The 24,505-nt window shown below is 33.7% G+C and overlaps 1 protein-coding gene across 1 annotated transcript in view; it reads left to right on the forward strand.

Annotated features, from left to right (window-relative positions):
- LOC149423049 (phospholipase B1, membrane-associated-like) overlaps positions 1 to 16,383 on the forward strand; it is a 38,651-nt gene extending 22,268 nt beyond the window's left edge. The window contains exons 3-9 of the mRNA XM_089632830.1: positions 4,054 to 4,230; positions 6,939 to 7,236; positions 10,153 to 10,379; positions 11,494 to 11,656; positions 12,976 to 13,127; positions 14,059 to 14,218; positions 15,700 to 16,383. Coding sequence (XP_089488956.1) covers positions 4,054 to 4,230; positions 6,939 to 7,236; positions 10,153 to 10,379; positions 11,494 to 11,656; positions 12,976 to 13,127; positions 14,059 to 14,218; positions 15,700 to 15,890 — 1,368 coding nt within the window. The 3' untranslated portion in view covers positions 15,891 to 16,383. The remainder of the gene's footprint in view (positions 1 to 4,053; positions 4,231 to 6,938; positions 7,237 to 10,152; positions 10,380 to 11,493; positions 11,657 to 12,975; positions 13,128 to 14,058; positions 14,219 to 15,699) is intronic.
- The last annotated feature ends 8,122 nt before the right edge of the window (positions 16,384 to 24,505 follow it).

A 24,505-nucleotide genomic window follows, 5' to 3' on the forward strand; every position in this document is an offset into this window, starting at 1 on the left:
AACTAAAACAAAGAAAAATAAAATAAAAAGATGTAAAGAAAGGTTATAAACAGATTTTGAATTTACAATGGTAAACACATAAATTTACTGTAATACATATATATATATATATAAAATAAAATACAGGTAGTTCGAAAACGAAATTTAAGAAAAGCAAGTTTAATGACTGTCAATTAGTATATTTTCGCATTCAGCTATCCCCAAGATCAGAAGCCAATTATTTACCAGATTTCGGAGAATGAAAGCACTCTTTGATTTCCATGCATCGGGAATAAGATTAAGCAATTTAGGGCCTAAGTACGAGAATTGTCTTTGAACTAAGGATGAAGAAGTGGTGGGAGGAACAACTGGGTTCCTCTTTACATTTCTAGTATCGTGATAATGGAGTACGGAAGTTTTTTTAATTTTTTTATATTAACTCCACACAGGAGGCCCTGAAGGAAATAATTTCCCTCAGGGCCTATGTCATCTTTGGGGATGCTGTGTGGAGGGTCTTGGTGGAAGTGTATTGGTGTCGCGTTCTTTGGGTATGTAATATAATTTTCCTCATGTATAATTAATTGCCTTACATCAAGAACACGAAACTCTTCGAACAATGAATCACTGGGGTATCTGAACGGTTTTTTAAGTATAACTTTAAGAAGTGATTTCTGAGCTTTTGCTAAGGGATCAAGTTTTAGTACAACCGCCCCAACCTAATGAAGCATATTCTAATAAGGAATTACACATGGCAAAGTAAATTCTTTTCATGTCTTTAATGCAGAGAATATTTCTAATAGCCCTGGAAAGATGTGTAAGTTTCCTGACTTTTGAGGAAGTTAAGTCTATATGTTTATCCCACCTCAGAAATGTGTCTATGATAATTCCTAGATATTTAGTACTGTCCACACATTCTAAGGTACTACATTTACATACATTTATGGCATTGCAATGGTGTACAAAAATGTTATGCATCTCTTTAGGTTGACCCGCTTGAGTTGCACTGAAGCAGATGAATTTAGTTTTATCCGAGTTTAGGTGAGGAGATTGCTGTCTAGCCACTTTTTAACTTTGTTAATGCCAATTTCTGCTTTACTGTGAGTTTTTTCCCAGGTTTTTCCTTCAAATAATAATACTGTATCATCTGCAAAAGTAATAATATGGTCTGCAAAGGAACTATTATATAACTCATTTATATAAACACTAAACAAAAGTGGTCCTAGAGTACTTCCTTGAGGTTCACCGAATTTTATATTTGCTGGATCGCTTAGAGTACCGTTAATTTCCACTCTTTGGCTCCTATTTTCTAGGTAGCTGACCAACCATTTTAAAAGTTGCACCTGGATACCGATTTTCTGTAGTTTACTCAGCAGAATTTTGTGTGAAATAGTGTCAAATGCTTTGGGTAGATCCAAGAAGAGTGCAATGCATTTAATACCTTTGTCTAGATTATTAGAGATGATTTTTGTCAAATTGGCAATGGCATTTTCAGTGCTGAAACCATTGCGAAAGCCATATTATCTGCTAGAAAGGATGTTGTTATTTTCAAGATAATGACTGATACGGTTATTCACAATTTTTTCAATAATTTTAGATACAGAATTTAGCAAGGAAACAGGTCGGTAATTTAGTATTTGTGATTTGTCCCTATTTTTGTGAAGTAATATAACTATTGAGTGTTTTAAATGATTAGGGAATTTACCCGCTTTAAAGCTTAGATTAGAAATGAATGCGATGGGTATGGCTATGTATGATTTAATGATTTTTAGCAGATTTGATGAAATCTTATCTGGACCACACGCTTTTGAAGATTTAAGGTCGTCAATTATCTTCATGACTTCATTTGGTGATGTTTGGATTAATTCTATTTTGTGACTGAGATTAGGGATAGATAAATTGGCTAGATCGGTTTCTGTTGAAATACATTTATCGAGATTTTGTTTCGCAAGTGTATCTCCCACAGATGTGAAATAATTATTGGCATAATTTGCCATGTTTTTGGGACTTGAGAGTTTGAGTTGTTGATGTATAGAGATTTAATTTCTGAAGATTTGTTAATTTTAGGTTTGGTTATTTGACGAAACGATTTCCAAAACAGTTTTGGAGAACAGTTGTTTTTGTAAATGAGTTTTTTATAAAAAGTTTCTTTCGCTGATTTAATTAAATTCTTACACAAATTCCTATACTTGTCGAGTTTCTTGTCTACAAGAGAGATCATTGCAGACTTAAACGTATCCAGTTCATTTATAAGTAATTCCACTGTTAATAGTTGACTAGCACCATCTATGTTTGATTTAGATGAGTTTACATTGGTGACTGATTGGGCGGTGGTAGATTTCTGTGAGTTGGAATATTGTTTTGATTGTAATTGAATAGGTGGCAGTTCTTGATTGCATTCACTCAAAGTATTTCCAACACTTTTCATTTCATTCACTTTTTGGGGTTTAGAGCATTTTTTGCATCTCCGATTTTGTATATTTTGTTGACTTTTGCCTCTGCGAAAATTTTCTCCTATACCAGCACACATTATGTGGTAGCCATTATCACAAATCGAACACGATATAAAGTCCGAAGGAACCTCAATGTTGATTTCACAGGCAGTGCATTTCGTGACCATTTTAAAAGTTGATGAGCGCGAGTTCACATAAAAAATATACACTTTTTCCTTGAATGTGCACGCCTTCGTAATTCTTTAGTTCCTATTGTGAATGATTCCTTGAAAACTATAATCTTTTGGTCACTGTGTCACAGATTATTAAAATTGTGTTACAATTCCCAGGCACAAATCTACTTTGAGAGATAAAAAACACACTTTTTGGGAAAAATAATTACGCTGGCCTTGTGCGCAATCTCCGTTTTATAATAATTGACCACTTTTAGTTAATTATCTACTGGTAGTTTTGTTTATTCTTTGAAAAATTATGAAATTTGGGAATTACGGAGAAAAAATAGTATGGATGATTTATTGAAATAATTTATTAAAAATATGAGTCTATTCAGTACATATCGAAACACGTGTTTATGAAGGTGTTATTTTCCTGATAAATATAATGACGAAATGCTACAATATCAGTATTTTTATGAACACGTGTTCCGCCGTCAAATTTTCTTGGGAAATCTGTTAATTCATTCGTTAAACGACTACAGAACCGTTTTTAACAGGAGTACGAAAATTTCGATCAGATTTTTAAAAAATTAACATTATTTTACATCAGTTAGTTTTCTCCGTGTACCGATAGGTCCCATGTTCAAAGTAAATAAAACTTTTGCGTAAAATGCCGTATTAAAAGATAATACTTTACGATTAATAAATTCTGATAATGTTAAATAAATATTACGAATAATGATATTTGCACATGACATTCGATTTTAAGCATAGTCTACATGTTAAAAATATAACCACTATCGAAATACGAACAAAATTTGACCTTTAGTTTGAAACAGGAATGAATTTTTTATTAAAGTTAAACTTACGGTAACAAGACAAGGATTTTATGCAAAGCATTTTTTCAATTATTATTTGTGTTTCAGGCTGATAATTATTGCTTATAATAATTTGTTATTATTTTGTGTCTTGTAAACATAAGTTCATCTCTAAAAAAATTACAATATTTTACAATTCAAAATATATCACCATTAAATGAAAATATAATATATCTCGACGACACCAGCCTGGTAAGCCAATTAGTATTTAACAATATCTATCCTACAAACATAAAGTTGGTTGTTGTTAGGTGAAAAAATCAAAAAGGAATAATTGTTGAATGAAATACGAGTATTTATTTAATTATTTGGCGGTTAAAAATAAGCCAACTTAGCACAGTGGTTCCGTGCACCTGACCGGCAAAGAGAAGGTGTTTCAATTCCCGTCGGCTGCATTTTTCAATTATTTATATTTGTTTCAGGTTAACAATTATTGCTTATAAGATATTTTATTATAGGGTAACTAAAGGAATAGGATCATAGCAGAATTGTACTCATTTCGTGGGTAATTATGTAATTATTATTACGGAAATCGCCCCATTAATAATATATATGCTTAATTATTTATGCATGTTTTTTTATTTATTGCAGGTTGAAATGTACAGGGTTCAATGGCTTCTGACGGTCACCCTGTTTATATCAGGAGGCTGCGATGGTCAACTGATCCAACAAAATCCTTTCTTTCACTTTTTGAGAGACTTGACCTCCACAATCGTCGGCAGGAGCACGGGCGAACCGAGACTTCTACAGGAAGCCGTGCGAAATAATGTAAGTAAGTATTAATGCGCCAATAATTGAATTCAATAAAATGCGAAACGATAAAGGTATAATTTAAGATTCTCTAGACAACAGCCTCGAAGTCTAAATGATCAGGGCAGATGTACCTACAATGATTATGAACCCTGATATAGGTGCTACATCTGTCCTGATGTTTGAATCTTGTTTTCTTTACACTAACCCCACGCAGGAGCCCTGAAGACAATAATTTCTCTCAGGGCCTATGTTACCTTTGGGGATGCTTTGTAGAAAGTCTTTTTAAGGAAAGGAAGGATATGAAGTTGTGGGAAGGAAAAATATATGACGGGTGGGTAGGAATCTAGGGTTCAGTGTGTCCAGGAGTGACGGACGAATGAATTGCTAATTAATTATATATCTTTCTGTTTTTCTTGTTAAAAACGGGACTACAGGCCTTTAACGAATGAATTGCCAGATTTCCTAACAAAGTATCATTAAAACGCGAATGTGTTATGAGGACGGTGGAACACATGTACTAATATTGTCGTATTTCGTCATTATATTTATAAGCAATAGAACACCTGCATGAACGCAGTTTCCGGTATACTCTGAATAAACCATTATTTTACCAGGAAATGAATTGCCATGTCGTTTTTAACATGATTTCAATACATCAGCCGTAACTTTTATCTCCGTGTACTTTGTCAAAATTGTGGGTGACATTTTCAAAATTGTGACTGATGAATTCTGTGAATTGAGAAGTGTTGAAAATTATCAAATTCCGAAAAGCATCTTTTCAGATTCAGACAAGCCATAAAGTACCAAATCTGTAATATATCCTTTCAGATTCAGACAAGCGATAAAGTACAAAATCTATAATATATTCTTTCAAATCCAGACAAACGATAAAGTACCAAATTTATAATATGTCCTTTCAGATCCAGACAAGCGCTAAAGTACATAATCTATAATATATTCTTTCAGATCCAGACAAGCGCTAAAGTACATAATCTATAATATATTCTTTCAGATCCAGACAAGCGCTAAAGTACATAATCTATAATATGTCCTTTCAGATCCAGACAAGCGCTAAAGTACCAAATCTATAATATATTCAAATATTTAAATATTGAAGACAATATTAGTGATTTCTAAACGAAAATCTGAAACAGAAAAATCAGAAAAGGAAATGAGCACTGTCACGGAAAGACAAGGGTCCGATTATTTTTATACTGTATTTGAAATGTGGACTATTTTTACTTAAAAAAACAAAATTTCGGAGTTTTTATCTTTGCAAATTAAGTTATAATTCACAATTTTCATGGGTAACTACATGGTTTTCCAATTAGAGTTGTTATTTTGATATTCAAAGAAAAATTCCATTTTTGAATACGAATGATCTAATGTTTATTTCATTATAAAGAGGAAAGTATGCCGTTAATAGTGAAAAATAACATCAGTCAAATGATCACCACGCCCACGCCTACAGGACTATTTCCTTTTCATGAAATTTTCCATAACCAAATCGCAAAGTGGCTGCCTTATGTCCTCGATAGCCTCACAAATTCCATCTTTGAGGTCTTGAATCGAAGCTGGGCTGTTGGCGTAGACCTTCTCTTTCACGTGGCCCCAAAGGAAGAAGTCGCAAGGTGTTAAATCACAAGATCTCGGTGGCCAATTGTGATCACCTCTTCGAGAGATAACGCGGTCCGGAAACTTTCCCGTAAAAGATCAATGGTTTAGTTGCTTGTGTGGCACGTAGCGCCATCTTGTTGAAAGTAAACGCTGTCCAGATCAATACCATCCAATTCCGGCCATAAAAAATATTATTCTTCTCTCGATAGCTCTTTGGTTATCAAAATACCACCTCTTATTGAAAAACCCTGTACTAGATTAAAATATAAAGAATCATTTTAGAAAAAAAACATAAATTTTATCAAGGACAAGTTTTTTTAAATTAGAAGAAGAAAACTGTATTCATTTCACACTTTTATTGTCAGTGTTGAGAGTCGTAACCTTTGTTCACGGCCATTAAGAGATTTATTGCAATAATATGTGATTTGAAACAATTGTACTTCTTTATATAATACGATATTAAGAACATAATGACAAATCATAAAAATACACCATTTTGATAATAACACAAAACAACTTCACAGTATATCATAAAACCTGTGCAAAAAAGTACAGATGACTTTCGACACACTCAAGACGGTTTATTACAATAAGGTCGAAAGGCATGGAACTGGCAGAGGAAGGATTGAAGTCGACTGAATGCTGTAGAAAATAGATCCCTGAGGCGTATGCGTGCTAAAACCATGTATGAGCGTGTGAGAAATGTGCACGGAGAAAACTAAATGATATGAAATATTGTTAATTTATTAAAAATGGGACTGGAGGCCCATAACGAATTATTTGACAAATTTCATAACAAACTATTGGTAGAGCACAAATATGTTATAAACTAGTCGGAACACGCGTTCTTTAAAATAATAATACTTTCACATCTCGTTCATTATATATATTCTGACAAGGGCACCTGCGTGAAAATGTGTTCAGATATATTCTGAATGACTAACATTTTATTGGGAATCGATCACGCAGTCACACTTTTAATAATATCTTGATAAAAAAAGCAAAACACATTTTTCTCCGTGTATCTGCATGGAGAAAAATTAGATTTTTTTTTGTTTTGAAATCAGTTCCCAAGATTCTTAATTCAAAGTTTTCCAAAATAACAGAAAATTCAAGATAAGATCCCCGAGTCAACCGACTTCCCTTGTGGCTTTATCGGAAAAAATGAAGCCGTCAAAAGCAAGAAGCGGAAAAGCCGATTCGAGCAGGTCTCCAACGAGCTTGATATCAGCCAGCTTCCCAGAGCCAGATCTGAAGTCAGGCCGACGTCAGTTCACCGCCTGAGGCCGGGAGACTTTGATATCATAGCGGCAATGGGAGATTCCTTGACAGCGGGAAATGGTGCTGCTGCTTCAAACATTCTTCACGTTGTAGCGGAGAATAGAGGGATTTCGTGGTCTATTGGTAAGTCAGATATAAATTATTTACAAAATTTTATTGCGATTAAAATTAATTAGCCATGAATACTGAACAATAATTTTGGTACTATTTTGACTTGAATAAGTAAAATGACTTGATGAAAACTTGGTGAAAAATTTATATAACTCATTGACAAACGTATACATAAAAAAAATTATTTATAGAAACTGACATTTAACAGCCATAAAATATTTCATGGAGATATAGGTATGTAGGTTGTTTATACTGCCAAATATATCTGTTCTATAAACTTGAAATGTTTCGAATTTCTGAATTTTTCCAAGGTATTTTAAATGAGGCTTATATTTCTTCTTATTGAAGATGTCGTAAAACAAATAACTTTTTAAAGAAGATAAAATTACCCTTTAGATTTTTGTATTCGAAGTATACTTTAATATTTATAAGTTGGAATATTTTAATTTCAAACATGAAAAAAACTTTTAAATTTTTACTCCAAACCTTTTATTTAGGAAATCGGTAAGAAAACTGCCACTTCACTTTTTATCTCGTTTACACAAAAAAAAAATAAAGAAATAATTTCCAATCCCAATGTTTGCGCAATATAAGCGATGATTTGTTGAAAGTGTATTTACCTACAAGCATATGGCATTTATTTTTTATTAAAAACAATTTTTTCATTTACCCGAGTGAGCGCCGGGCCCTAGCTAACCCAAGACCACACCTGTCATAATTGTTTATTTTAATTTAATTTTACCTATTTTATTTGTAAATCATATCAAAGTATTAGTATTTATACATGCAGGGGACATGTGGGGTTACACCAACCTCCCCATGTCCTGGAATTAAAAAAAACTTATTTACATAAAAATACATATTTGTCACAATCATAATTGTCTTACAAAAGAAGAAATTTAACTTGTCAAATTACGACATCCCCTGTGGGGCCTTCAGTGATCTAAGGGGGAGTGGACTCTTCCATCGTGGGGCCTTCAGGGAACCAAGGGGTATTGGAGAGGCAATATGACACCTGGTAATAATTTGTTTTGGAACCAGAAGACATAGCGTATCTGTCGACAACATTATAAAAGGGACCGGGTGACTGTTAAAAGAGTGGGGTGAAATGGAGATTGACACAATGACACAATGACACAAGACACAATTACACAAGGCACAATTACACAAGACACAATGCCACAAGACCCAATGACACAAGACACATTTACACAAGGCACAATTACACAAGACACAATGACACAAGACACAAGGCACAATGACACAAGACACAATGGCACAAGACACAATGACACAAGACACAATGACACAAGACACAATGGGCCTATGGCCCAAGTGCTCACCGTAACTATTTGTAAACCGTCTCCGCTCTATAATAAACATAAATAAATAAGTAGTCCGATATGATAAGTACCCAATTCCAATAACCAGTTCCACTTTTTAAAATTATAAAGTTCATTGAACTTGAATAATATTAAGCATTACTCAGGAATATTTCACATTACTTACCCATGCACCAACTTCCAAATAATAAAATTATTATGTTTAATTACATATTCAAAATTTCATATAAGTGTAAGAAGTATTAAGGATTATGGACACGGGAAGGAAGAATATAGGTATAATGTTCCAACCGTACAAAGATTAACGCAATGTTATATATTTCTTCCAGATTCTCCTATATAATTTTCCTCTTGTAATATTTTAACTTACCTACTTAGTAGTGGGTACCCTAGTAAGGTCACATTCTTGCATTTTTGCTAAGACAGTGAACGACGAATAATTCGACTCGCAAGTATGTACGCGCCATTAAAGTAAGCGTGTTAATTTATTTATTATTACGATTTTAATCAAATCACAAGTAATCGAGGAGCAAACGGAATCGAAGTGTGCATGAACCCAGTGTAGTCTTATGGAAAAGATTACCATATATTGAAACTCGGATATTCAGTACAACTCACAACAATTTGATTATCCTGATGATGAATCATAGCTGAATCATACTATTAATGGATATATTAGTAAACGTGCCGACTCAACAGTTTCAACACTGAGTAAACATTCTTTAAAATTACGGCGATAGTCCACTATGATAATTTGGTCATTGACTCTAAATTACTTAGCCTGTGTTTGACATTCTTACCAAAAAATAGTCATTTCACAGTCGTATTTTTTCACAAAGGAGATTCCTTCCAAACAATCTTTCCATTGCACATTCCTCTTCTTCTTCATGAGCCACCTAGCGTCCAGCTTTGGACGTTGCACGTACAAATTCGATAGAATTATAAGAATCAAGCTAGAGTATGCCAATTTTGTATGGACTCTGCACATAACCAAATACATAAATATGCCGGAACAAATCTAAAAAAATATATATATCTATATCCGGACGCATGGAACTTATCCGAGGTTCATGCACCATATGGCCTTACTTGAGACAACGAATAGTTTTAGCCTAGAAACCAGATTTTTAATATAGTGCACAATACTATTTATATCCCCTTCATCTTGAAATGCTATGGCGTACACGTTCCTGAAATCTCAGCCGTAGTCGTTACCATGACTTGTCCAAGATACCACACAGAAGAAAAGATTTTCTAGCACAGCACAGCATGATAAGAGGAATGTTCCTATTGAACGAAGTTTCCAAAATAGTAGATATATTTAATTATTCTTTAAATAACCCAATATTCCTAGTTACGTATCGTCCCAAATGTTAAGAATGTTTCACTAAGAAATATTTTATTGTAAATGGATGATAATTAATCCGTCACACAATAATTTAATTTTTTGAACAGTTTTGTTCCATCTAATCATGCAGTTTTCTCCAGATCTCACCCAATCTAATCCTTAAGTAACCTCTCCTCCTCTTTCCCAACAAGGACCGCCATGTAAGAAGGTATCTTATTTTTATCGTGTATTTTTCAGGAGGTCAAGGAACCTGGAGAGAGTACCTGACCCTGCCCAACATCCTGAAGGTGTACAACCCCGACCTGATCGGGTTCTCATTGAGCGACGCCTATGGTTATCACAGAGCCAGCCAGTTTAACGTGGCCGAGCTGGGCGCCATGTCCAGAGATATCCCCTATATGGCCAAGGTGCTGGTGACTAGAATGACCAAAGATCCAAGAGTCAATCTCAAAAAGGATTGGAAGGTGAGCATATGACGACCTAGAAGTTTTTCAGTCACTTAAAAATTGGATAATTTAAAGTAGTGAACTTTGTCTAGTTTTATCGTTTTATTCGTTACTATTCGCTTTTGTACGTGTTCCAATACTCACGACGGATAAAACGTTGCAAACTCTTGGTTGTGATGCGGTAGTACACAAATTCCAGACATATAATGGTGCGCAATTTTCATGTCGACTTTATTTTTAAAACTATCTATAACGCTGAACTGGTGCTTTATATTCGGTTGTTTGAGTCTACGTCAGATTTTTTGATCATTGGTATCAAATCGTCGATCAGAACCATTTAAATTTTTTATACTGGAAAGGTCTTCGTTAACCGCTGATTCTTCACCCGCTTTTTTTTAACAAAATCATTTGTTAAGCGTTAAGTTAAAGACACACTGGGCTCACGTACGCAACGTATGCAATGCTAATATCCAGGCCGACTTGCACACTAGTCCCATGCACGCAACGCAAATTTAAAACGTAAGAGATTTTACGTTACAGATCACTCCGTAACGTCTTACTAAATCTAGTTATTTTTTTAGTTGTTTTTAACAATAAAACGAGCAATTAATGTCAATAAACGCCAAACGTCGAAACAAAAATAACCTTAAACGCCAAATCAACTCCGCCACTTTTCTTTCACATGTCTCACGCCGATCTGGACAGTGCATTGCACGAGGAGCATATGATTGCGTTGTGTGTGTATGTGCAAGTTTGTTTCTAAAGCATCTATTCTGATGATGGACACTGCAATACTGTGCGAAACGTTGGCTAAAGAAGGAGGTAGCTCAAAAACAAATCACTATAAAAGGATTGTAAGTTCTTAAGATCTCTGCGTTGCGTACGTGGGTTAGTGTCTCATCACCTGTTCATGCTGTAAAGCGTGAAATACATTTTTAGTTTTAACCAGAAAAAGATGTCTCCGGACTTCAAAATTGCATGTACATAGGTACTTTCATTTATACAAATAAGTTTAAAAAACGCTAATAGAAGCCTGACGGGTACGTCCTGCTACACTGTATATAATAATAATATGACTCGAGCTAGGCTTTGAATCGGCTATTTAAATAATTATAAAATTTAATTGTTTCAGCTGGTAACACTGATGGTTGGACCTAATGATTTCTGCTTGGATGTTTGCTATCAAAAATCACCGCAGAAAATTCCTTCTAAGCATCGAAAAGAACTGATGGAAGCACTACTTATACTAAAAAACAACCTGCCGAGGACGTTCGTGAACTTAGTTCCAGCACCGGGTATATATTAACTATTTTATATTGTTAATAGTGTCAACGAATTTATAAATCAATAAAATCATACTACAAATGAGGAGAGTCTTAGAAAAATTGAATACAAATGAACCAATTATGTTCAAATTATACGTATTTGTTATGGATTATTTCAAATGAAATTATTCGCCATTATGCCGCCAGTAGGGAAACTACTCCAGCGGCCGGTAAAGGAGGGATTGACATTTTCAAGGAACCCTAGAGTGCGTGATATTTTGCTATGGAGGCCTTGCGGAATTTACCCGAAACATAAGATTTGAATTCGACCAATCAGAGGGCCGAAACCGTCCAGACGCTGGCGTAGTAATAATTTTTATATACAATCGATTACTAATACAGAGTATCTCTGCTTGGTAGCCAGGTTTTCAGCATATATCTGAATCTCTTAGGTAATTCTCCATTTTTTTATATTGCTTGGTAACATGTAAAATATTTTGGGCACGTTGTATTCCAGGGTTCGCTGTACGTATTCATTGTTATATTTTGGTACAAGCATTCCTTCATTTTTTGTGAACCTAGTATTGTGTTTATGTTCCACTTTTCTCTTATATTCGGAGTCAGATATATGTTGAATCAATATTTTGTTCCATAATATGGCCTGTACCGGCAAGACAGTCAAGTTCCGATATAACAATGATATGTTTCGCCTCTGTGAAAATATTTTTCTTGGAACTAGTTATTGTTAGTTATAATTAACTTACTAAAAAACCTCTTCAAATTATTCGTATTCCTGTTAAAAACGGGACTGCAGGCCTTTAACGAATGAAGTACCAGATTTCCTAATAAACTCTCAGTAAAACACGAATGTGTTATGACGATAATAACAGGAAAAACGAATCTGCATGAATACGTGTTCCGATATATTCTGATGGTTTATTAGTAAATGGCCTGCTATCACCTTTTTAACAGGACTAACTTAAATGACCTTTCGTGAGAGTGCAGATAGCTAGATTGAGTGTATTGGATGTTCGCACTTCATTTCACTCTGCAATGGCGAGGGATCAGGGAGAATCTAAAGTTGCTTGAAATGGCTTTGTCTATTTCGTAGTAAACAGACCTTCCTCATCTCCATCTTCTTTCTGCCTAACATCCTATAAATGAATACGGTTGTCGTTATTATTGAAATCAACAATTTTAAGTTATTAATTATTTTCAATGACCTAAGATTCCTACAATTATTGGCTGAACGCTTGCAAAAAAATAGTTTTGATCTCATTTTTGACAATAAGTGTTACCCTATATATTATTTTCAAGTCATTTAAATCAGTATTTTTATAATGTTTCAGATGTAGAAGTATTGAAGAGATTCAAAGGAAAGCCTTCCAGGTGTCACCTTACCCACCTGGTGGAATGCCCGTGCCTCTTCGGGGAACCAATGAAGCATAAGTATAGGGAGACGACGAACATTATCAAACGATGGCAACAGATAGACATAGACGTAAGGCACTTTTTTTCTGAAACCATTTACATAATATATTATGTTATTTACTGTTAGAAATAAAGACCTTAAAAATATCTTTCAAAAATTCTATATATTGATCAGGGGCAGTGGCGACTCGTGACTTTTGGGTTACTAGAGTGCTAATATTACAAAAAATGGCTTAATTGATGTTGTTGTAGCTGAAAACAATATATTTTTTTTTTTTTAAATTGATTTTTTGTATGAAGATTTTCAGGAATTCCGTGCGGCGCACGGCCATACTGAAATTTCCTGAAAATCTTCATACAAAAAATCGTTTTTGAAAAAAAAATAAAAAATCGTTTTCAGCTATATCAACATCAGAAATGCCATTTTTAATAATATAAGCTCTCTAGTACTACCAAAAGTCACGAGCCGCCACTGATCAGGGGTTTCCGGTTACCTGATTATTTTAGCTGAAAATTTAATGTGCACGACAAATATAACCAGGTCTCAATTTTCCAAATGTACTTTATTTCGTTCAAAAGGTTTCTTGAAAAGTTATTGATCCAGCTGAAAAACTGTATTGGCGCCGCAAAAATAATCAGATTAATTTGAGTAAAAAGGAAGTATAATACTTTCCTAAAAGGGTTCCCGTAAATTGAATTATTTTAGCTTCACAGTTATAAGCAATGACCAAAAATATATTCACTGTGATCCAGTATTCGTAAATTTCATATATAGGTTTCTGAAAACCTAATTACATCGTTTTTCCGAAAATTTCATATTAGGTCAAAGCGTTTTCGGAAACCTGATTATATTTGTCAGTTTTTTGGAAATTTCATATTTTGTTTACGAATTTTCGGAATCCTGATTATGCATAAATACATCTTCTTTTATTAAATTTATTTTTATTAGAAAAATGTGTTTGAATTGAGATTAATTTGAGTGGTCGTTTACTTATTTACAGATTGAAAACGCTCCAGAACTAAACGATAAAGATGATTTCGCAGTAGTTGTCCAGCCATTTGATCTCGATATCGTATTCCCCGATGGACCCGACGGACAAACGGATTTCTCCTTCTTATCAGAGGACTGCTTTCATTTCAGTCAAAAGGCGTATTCATGGAGTAAGGCACACCTTTTATTACTGATTTCCTTACAAGGAAGAAAAAAATATATGTTTTCTAACGCTACCTTTACGGGAATTTTCTTGCTAAAATCCTTTTGACATAAGTTACTGATATTCGAATGGGCACCAGATTAAATATAACCCCAGTGGCTTTGTTATGAGCGGCATTCATGTCTTCAGGGAAGGTTAGAAGGTTTAGAAAGTTCATGTTACTCTCCGAAGATATTTATAGAAATAAATCAATTTGATGACCACCACACAAAATACTGATATAATGATTCAAATAAAAAAACAAAACTAAATTAAATCAGGAACATTCGTAACTCATCAATTTTAAGAATGTATCTTGTGTGAACATTTATACAGTGACGCCTAATGACTGCAATATGAGTAACATTTAAGCTCGGGAAATGAGTAGGTAGTAAAATCAGGCGTTGAATCCAACGAAACTTTTTGCCACAAACGTTATTGTGTTAATTTTTACATTGCAGTAATATTGCAGCAGGATATAAATTTAACATCTTTATTCTAAAAATAATATATTAGTAAAAACAATTGAGTATTATTACATTATGTCACGCCATTTGTATTCTGAAAATAAATTAAAAGTCTTTGGGCTCCATTGTTCATTCTTTTTAAATTCATCGATGTACAGATTTAAATTTACACAGAAAACATACATTCTGCCATGTGTTTAATTATTTGTTAAAAAATAATTTAACTAGCAGTTCTGTGAACAGTAGACCTCATATCCAACAACGAATGTTTCTAATAAAAACAAAATTTAGTCTGAAATCATTAGATTTGTAAGTAGCCACTTAGATACCTACCTAATTAATTATAAACCTTTTATATTATGTTCAGTAATATTTTTATTTAAAATAAGGGATTACACAATTTTTCCAAAGTCACGTCGCAATCTCAATGACAATTCTGTTTTCAAACTTTCTTCAGGCTTCCCGATAAATTGTAGGTAAATTCGTAATAATACCGAAACACGTGTTCATCCGCCCGCGATGGTCTTAACAATTTATCAGGACGAAGTGGAAAAACGTGAAAACTTTTATGAACACGTGTTTGGACATCGTGACAAAAAAATGGTTTTTTACTTAAAATTTTATAGGATACCTATCAATTAATTCATGAATGGCCTACAATTGCGTTTTTAGCAAGAATACGAATAATTTGTAGAGAGTTTTAATAAATTATTAATATTTTTTATCTGGAAGTTTTCTCCTTGTAGATGTACCATAGTATTGATTATTCCGATTTAACAGCTCGTATCTGACATCCAAGTTCACATGAACTCTGGCGGGATAAACATGTAGTATCTAACATGACCACCACCTTGAACAGGGAAAACCAACACACAAACAAATGTACAGACAGATGAAATACCGTGCGGTCGAGTTAAGTCATGACTTTGATATGCTCAATCATTAAATATTAAATATTAATTAAGAACAATTTTTGTTTCAGCTGCTAACGCTCTGTGGAACAATATGCTTCAACCTCCCGGGAAGAAACAACGGAATTGGGAGAAAGCTTTCAAAAATTTCCTTTGTCCAACTTTAGAATTTCCATATATTTACACACAAAAAAACAACAAAGGATTGAATAACACAACTTCGCGTTCAAATTTATCACAAAATGAAAGCGTGATGAGATAAATAAATTATATTCATACAGCAAGTTTTAAAGTATTTCATTTCGAAACAATCTTAAAGTTTCTATTAGGGGCCTCAGCACGGGTAAGCACCCAGTGAGGTTCACATTACCAAATAATATTTATTTATCTAATGTATCAATAAAATATAAAATTCAATAATAAGAATTAATCAAAATTCAAAAAGGATTAGGGTGTGTCCGAGAATCGAACTCAAAGCCTTCGACTTGCCGACAATACGCCATACCGATTGTGCTACCCTTTCACAGATGTTTTTATAAATCACGTATTTCTTGCCAACCATGTTACAATTTATCTTGCGTAAAAGCATTTGGATAGAATGTACCAATTTTTTTATGCATATTGTTTGAACATTATTCACATTGTTTCAGTAATTAAAAAAAATGTATATAAATATTAAGCTTTATAAAGTATGTCATAAGGAGCATTATATCCACTGTATTTTAATTTAATTTTAATCACAAAAAAACTATTTATTTAAGTACCTGATTACTAACTTTTCTACCTGGTTTCGCCAAGTAAATTAATTTTTCACTCAGTAGAGATGTGAATCGTATATAAATACATAGTTAATTCACAAATTTATTGTTATTTTTTTCACTTTATTTGTGTTCTCCATAAAACGATGAGCAGCACCTGTAAATTGATGAGCACATTACAAATTTGAGATACATGTAAGTACAAAAGGTCATTGGGTCCTTTCACTACTTTGTGACATTCGTCAAAACATGAAAACACTGAACTGTGAGTAAGTGACATTGAAAACTCGTTGTATGTATGTTCTCCGTATTGCAATTCCAATAGTAAATGATATCGCATTACGAAGAACAAATCCATGCATTCTGTTGGCGCGTGAGACGATGTCAGGTGTTGTGGATTTGAAAGAAAGTTTTGCTTAAAAATCACCCCGTTTGCCATGTATATTGTGTATCGTATAGATATTTTAGACATTCATTATGAATATTTTTATTTATTTATTTTTTTAATTTTTTTATTTAATATTGAAAAATTTTTTTTTTTACATAGATAAGTATACAGGATATAAACAAGATATAAAACAATAGAAATTAAAGTAGCCTTTCCTCACCATAAAGAGACAATGCTCTTGTGTTTGGTGAGGGAATTCTAGTTCAATTATATATATGTTAGTATTAAGGTAAATAAATTATTAAGAAACAACACAAGATTTAAACAATATTACTTCTAGATGTAAGTAGTGAACGTATTTTGGACTTATAATAGTTTAAGGTAATTTTTTTAATTTAAGGTGAAATTCCTGAATATTTTCGATATTTTTTAAATTTAATGGAAGGTTATTAAAATAAATTATGCCTAGATGAAGATAGGTATTTTGAATGAGCTTAGTGTTGAATTTTGGAATTTGAATAGTTTTCTGGTATCTTGCTGATGTATTGAATTGCAAGTTATGAGTATTTGACTGTATTTCTTTGTAAATTTGAAGTATTTAATATGTTTGGTACATTTTGTCTCTATAGAACTATTTTTCGACTGCCGTTACAAGGGCACGATCGTAAGTTTAAAATACATCTGTAATCAATAATTGTATGCTTAATGAAGGAATATATATTTATGTATATATATGAAGAGATGACCGCAAAGGTCAAATTATATGGGAATATATAAATCTGAAGGATTTTGTTCAATCTTCAATACGGTGCCAAACGACCGGACCTCTCACCATAAGACAGAATACAAGTAAAATTGTGATTACAATGATAAAGAGCTTAAGCGCCTCCATCTTTATTAATACTGGTATATTTGTAGTAAAGTAGCAGTGATTAGTACTAAACCCTGCTAAACGTGGTGTAAAAGTCCGAAAACTGGTATCTTTCTGTCAGTTCATTTTCTACAGCACGGCCTTTATTAAGAAGGTCGTGGTTTTAATCGTTTACCGCCTTCAATATTCATACTATCCAACATATTATTTTAAAAAACAATATTCTGGTTTTTTACAGATTGTTCACAATTATTCAAAACAATCTAATAATAATAGTAAAAAGACATAATATAAATTAACATGGTACACATATAAAGGAAAAATATTTGAATTAAAGTAAAGAAAAGAAGAAGATTTAAAAATATTGTCAGAACGAAACAATGAATGTTATTATTACACTAGCGCAGACCCGTCAAAAATCACGGGATAGTATGAATTCTTGAAAAAATAGTTCCAACTTTGAAAATGAAAATAAAATTTATTTTTTGTTTAAAATATATTAGAGGTAAGTATTTTAACGTTTTTTTGCATTCTTTACACAATCATTTCCAATTTTAAAAATGACAGTTTATTTCAAAACAAATCTAAGTTCCAGAGTTCACTGAACCAGAGTTAAACCAAAACCTCCTAGATCACAAGGCCGTGACACTGAATCAAATCAGTTTCCTAACTTGTATGGAAACCTCCAAAAAATGTATTTTTATTTATTTTTTTTTAATTAAGTTAAACACTTTAAGATGTTTTAATAAATAAGAATAAAAAAAATTGAGAAAAAAATGATACTATTTTTTTTGTAAAATCCCATACAAGGAGGCTGCTTTGAATGAGTGTTCCGGCCTTGTGATCTAGGAGGTTTTGGTTAAACAGGACATACGAAAATACGAACCACTGAAAAAAGAATATTTGATGCTGGTACGCTTAACATCTAAATTACCGCAATATCATTATTACATGTGTTCAGTTGATAGTGGACGATAACGTTTGGGCGTCGACGAGTTGTAGATCAAGATATCCCAGTCAGTCATTCCCAATTATTGGGATTGGAAATAATAACATGTCCAATTTTGTATAAAACAATAATATCGTGGTCGTACGACAAATCGGTTTTGCTCATAGACATTATGGTTTTGCTAGATTCGTGCTCATTGGTCAAAGGGACTTTCAGGTGATTTTATTTGACTGTATCTTTAAATAGTTATAAGATTCATATCAGACGTGGGTTTAAACCTAAAAAAATTATGAACCCTTGTTGTAGAGGGATATTGGGTATAAACCATTGACATTCTTGGGTCACATTGGTCGAACTTTTAGGCAACTCTTAGTACAAAGATACCGTGGTATTTAATTAAACCTGAGTTGCCGCGACCCTTGTATAATTTCTTTTATTAGTTACACGTTTTTACTAACAATCGACGGAGGTCAATCCTTGCATATAATAGGTACTACATACTTTGAGTATAGTGAATTCTTGTCAACGATTTAAAAACGTATTGCATTTTTCACTGCCCCAAAGAAACCATTTTCTCAGTGATACACTTGTATTGACCTCTAATACAAATTGCTAGTTGACCTACATTGTGTAATTATAAACTACTTTCATAATTTATTACATTTGATATTATCAGCAACCAATTAATAGCGGAGTTGTCCAAATCATCTGGTTTCCACACAGGAGTCGCGAGTTTAATCATCTGCTTGCTAAGTGCTCCTCTATTACCCAACCAACGTTTTCTACTAATAAAGCGGATTTGAAATCTTGTAAGGTTATTTGTGGCATTGGAATATTTATTTTGTTAAAACAAAATTTTAGATTTAAATCAGTAAAATATATTAATATTTTTTATTTGTCGATGACACAGGTGATGATTTTAGAAACATTGTTTGGGCCGCATTGAATGCTGTTCTGGGGCATGTGGCCTTTGTGCTAAAGGTTGGCAACAATTGCTGAAGATTGAAGCGAACAATAACTAAGAAAAAAACTGTTTTTTTACGATGAAGTTTCATGTGTTGTTCATGAGATTGATGACGATTTTAATACAAAACAATCTCAAACAAGAGTTCAGCGTTCCTAAACAAATTATATGCAATTACAATAAAATTAAATAAAAAACTAATGCCATTTACTTATAATAAATACGCTACAGCGTCATTAAATATTTAGGTATGTATATAATATTAAATTCACACTTAAAATCAATACTTCGCACCGTGAATCAATTATACGCTAGTTTGTACGTCAGGCAACACAGTGAGTGACATATTATTATGTAGGTATTTATTCAGAGGGGCGTATCGCGATTTTATTTCAAATCGTTGCAATTTAATATAAAATAGCTGAAAACATATTTTAGGGCATAACCTAGTTAAAGGATCGGTAGGTTAAATGGCTGGTGCAGAAACTCTGATAAACCGCACGCTGAAATTATTATCTAAATCTAAATGTGCTTATCCTGTCACAAGAATGCCTCACTGCTTGAAAAGAAATGCACTTTGCACTTATGCAAAGATTATTGGATTTTCTAAATAACACAATATAAAGCATTAATGAATATAAAAAGAAGCCCCACTAATGATGCTTCCCCTCATTGCTTCAGTAGTGTCCAGATTGCACGGAAAAAAATGAGTAGTGCTGGTTTTTATAAAATTCTGTAAAAAACGGGATAGCATGCCGTTTTCAAATAAACTTATAATATATTGGAATACTTGTTCATGCACCTGCGTGTGTCCTCATAGTACACAATGATAAAATGCGAAAATATTTAAAAAAAAACGTGTTACGAAATCGCGTTTTGCTGATGGTTTATTAGTAAACTTGTCAATTCATTCATTAAAGGTCTGCAGTCCTGTTTTTAACTGGAATACGAATAATTTGAAGTGATTCTTAATAAATTAGCAATATTTGGTAAAAGTAAGTTTTCTCCGTGTGACCTTATTTCCACTTAAATTGTCGAAACGAACTTTTCGTCTAAAAAAATATTTAAACATTTGTGAAATCACAAAAATTACACTAAGGAGGTATTTCACCATCAATTTGGGAGACGGGTTTGGGTACCGCCGCCCCGGATAACATTTATTGGAATATCAATATCTCTGCCATGGTAATACCCCAAATAGTTCGCTACGTTTGGTGATTTAGCAGGGTTTCCCGGGGTGTGTTCAGTATGCGCCTTCCCATCGTGCGTGGTTTTTAAGATCGGGAGACTTGGGGAGACTCTTTGACCTATCCAACTGGTCTCTCGAGGGATATATTAACATGTTCTTCACTCCTGGATACACTGATCCCTAGATTCCTACCCAACCCTGAAACATTCTCAAATAATAACTCTAAATAAGCCAAGTTTGGGCCGCCATTGACAAGGCTAAAAGGAACCAACATCGGGAATTTGCTAAGATTGTAAGAATAGAAGATATCCAATATTACATTTATTCAGAGATGTGCAAAATGGGTACCCAAAACCATTTGAAATGCAAAATGGAAATGGGTCAAAACTTTTCCATTTGAAAATGCAAAATGGTTTTTAGAAAAGCATTTCAAATGCAAAATGCAAAATACCTATTTTCAAAATGCAAAATGGTTTCTCAGGTCAAACAATTAAAATAATTATAGAAATTTTAAACAATTTTGTATTTAATAATGGACATCAATGTAAAACAAACATATTACCTGATGGTAAATCAAAAAATGCCACGACCACGGATTATGAACAACAAAAAATTTGCTCGGGACAAATGTTGCCAACATACAGCGTCATGGCCCCATTTTCAGTATTTGTTGTAATGGTATCACTCAATTGCCAGGGCTCTTACCAGGGAGCAACTTGACAAATGGAAATTATCTCTCATAGCGAGGTGAGGACCGACTGATATTTGGGGCTTAGAAAAAAAGATGAGAGGAGATAGTAGGAAGTATGTTGCAAAAAAGCATTTAAAATGGAAAATGCATTGAGAAAAGCATTTAAAATGCAAAATGCAAAATGGCTTTTAGAAAAGCATTAAAAATGCAAAATGGAAAATACCCATTTTGCATTTCCATTTGAAATGGATTTATTTGAAATAAAGCACATCTCTGCATTTATTCTAACAACTTATAGAACAAGAGAACTCTATTTAAACATTATTAGTTATATCTCTGGGGGTGAGCGTCAATACGAAGTACTGAGCGCACAGACGGAATTTATATTACATTAAGTGTGACATTGGTGTGATGACATAAAATTATCTGACCTGACTTAACGTGCGAAGGGCGCCAAACTACGCATAAAGCGTTGTTAAAATTAGAAAACGGTGCAATTCGATGACCAGAGTAATAATTCTACAAGCTGATGGCGTCATCGCTGCCCGTAAGATTGTCGACTGGAGTGCTCGCTCGTATCTCCCCTGTAGTCAAGACGTCCTCAGCTGGCTGCCCGAATAGTACTGAAGTTGGTGCTCACGCAATTCTGTCTGGAGCTCTCTCTAGAAGTTGCCATAAAGCATGCGTCACATAAACAACTGATAGGTCTTGAAAGTTGTTAGTAATTTGGTAGCGGAGCAAAATTGAACTGCTACAACCCTTATACCCTTTCCTTTCTCAGAACTTCATCTCCTTCATTTCCTTAAGAAAGGCTCTGCCACCCGAAGTCATGCATGGTTGCCATATTTTTTTTCCGGTCATTAATGAGCTCAGAGATTAAAGTCCTTTGGCAAAATTTTGAAATGGGACAATCACAAAAATCACCGATCACAATATAATCACTTATATTTATTTACGTCTTATAATATAATATAATACGTAAATAAATTATTTTGGATTAGCTTATTAAGTACCTACCACTGAACAGACAATCTCTGGAAGTGTCGATAAAGAAAAAAATGTTTTCGCTGACTTACGAAAGACTTTTAGACCCCAGATAGGCCTAAATAAATTAAATTGTCTTTTCAAGAAATAATTACTTTATACATACGATCAATTTTATCAAAAGTAAGATAAAATGAGGTGATTTTGGCACACGGACCCGACCACTGCTCGCACTCTTACGAACTGCCTAAAACGTATATTTTAAAAAGTTAGTCAATTTGTCATAAGTGCGGATACTAGGTTTCAAGGCCACCTAGGTTACTTAATGTTTAATTTGAAGGTAAAAAAGGTCTCAAAATTTGAATAAACGCCCAATGGTTGGTACATCAAATGTTTATAACAAATTAATGTCAATAAAACTGAAATTTTGAATGGGATTCAAGTGATTTAAAATATTTTTTGTTTATTAAACACACCACGACCTTCGATAATAATAGTACACGAATAGCTGAAAACTAGAAAAAATCACAATAATTATTGTATGAGGGTTGTTCGGAAAGTAACTGCCGTTTGACTGTGAATAAAAAAGCCGGCCTAGATTCATATATTCGTGCCCCTTAAAACTATAGATTTCCGCCATTTTTAAACAAAGCCGCTATTTAAATTCAAGCACTTATTAGAAAAGTTTCACCGATTAGAAAATTTCTCCTTTTAAGGCATAAACTAGTAAAAGGATTGGCAGGTAAAATGACCGGTGCTGGTACCCAGAAAAACCACCCGCCTCAATAATATCCAAATACGCGTAGACTGTCACCAGAAGGTCAGGCCTAATGCCTAGCAAGTCTGCAACAATACACATATGATTAAAAATATTACAAATTTAAAAAAAAAAATGGCATGGATTCAAATATACGTGCCTCTTAAAACTATAGGTTTCCACCATATTTCAACATTGCCGCCATTTAAATTTGAGCACTTATCATAGAGTTTTATCAATTTGCAAACTCCTTCTGCGAGTTTTTTGCCGTCTGGAAATGTGGCCAACCTGTGAGAGCATTTTGAAGATTATCATTACTATCGAAGTGCTGGTCTCCAAGCACCCTACTTCTTCAGGATGGAGCTGTCCGGCCTGTGTGGAGAAACCTGTGACATGTTGGTACATTCCTAAGTAGTTTTTAGCAGAAGGAATTTGCGAATTGGCGAAACGAGTGCTTGAATTCAAAGGCGACCATTTCTAAAAATAGTGGAAAGCTATAATAATTTGTTTTATCTAAGCTGGTTTTTGATTTACAGCCAAACGGTAGTTACTTCCGAACCGCCCTCGTATTATTTTTTGTGGGTTTATTTTAAGGTAAAGCCCAGTGACATATTAGTTAAAATGTACATACTAAATATCAGCATACATAAATCAAGGATAGACTAAACAAGTCCACTGGGTTCATCGTCACACCTGATGTGGTTAGGGCCAGATACGGATTGGAGAAGTTGTGAAGTTATATAATTACGCTATTTTGTTATGATGCGTGGTATGTTTATTCCTATTCTGTGAAAACTACTCTTTTTTATATACATCTAATTGATTTTTGTTGTTTGTTTTTCAGGTGTTATGCCGTGTTGCGCTAACTCCTTCTTTAGCCGACGTTTCGGACAGCGTTGCAGTGTCCATCATCAGGGCAGATCCGGTAGATCCGAAGATGTGTCACACATCTTCGGATCTACCGGATCTGCCCTGATGATGGACACTGCAACGCTGTCCGAAACGTCGGCTAAAGAAGGAGTTAGCGCAACACGGCATAACACCCCAAAAACAAACAACAAAAATGCTTTTGGCCGTGAGAATCTAAAAAAAAAACTTACATCTAATTGAATTTCACTTTTTTTTTTCGGTAATGAATGAATGAAAATCTTGGAAGCAGAGATTAACCTACTTTCTGAAACTCTTGAAACTCGGCGGATAGATTCGCTGTCGATGACAATGCCTTCTATCAGCTTGGCGTCAATCACGTACCTACACGCGGAACATATACACATTTCTCTAAAATCGAATGACGTTACAGCAGTTAATATACGAAATAAACATCGG

The sequence above is a fragment of the Hesperophylax consimilis genome, chromosome 6 (assembly GCF_061612785.1).
Source record: "Hesperophylax consimilis isolate HC1 chromosome 6, BYU_Hcon_1.0, whole genome shotgun sequence".
Classification (NCBI taxonomy): Eukaryota; Metazoa; Arthropoda; class Insecta; order Trichoptera; family Limnephilidae; genus Hesperophylax; species Hesperophylax consimilis.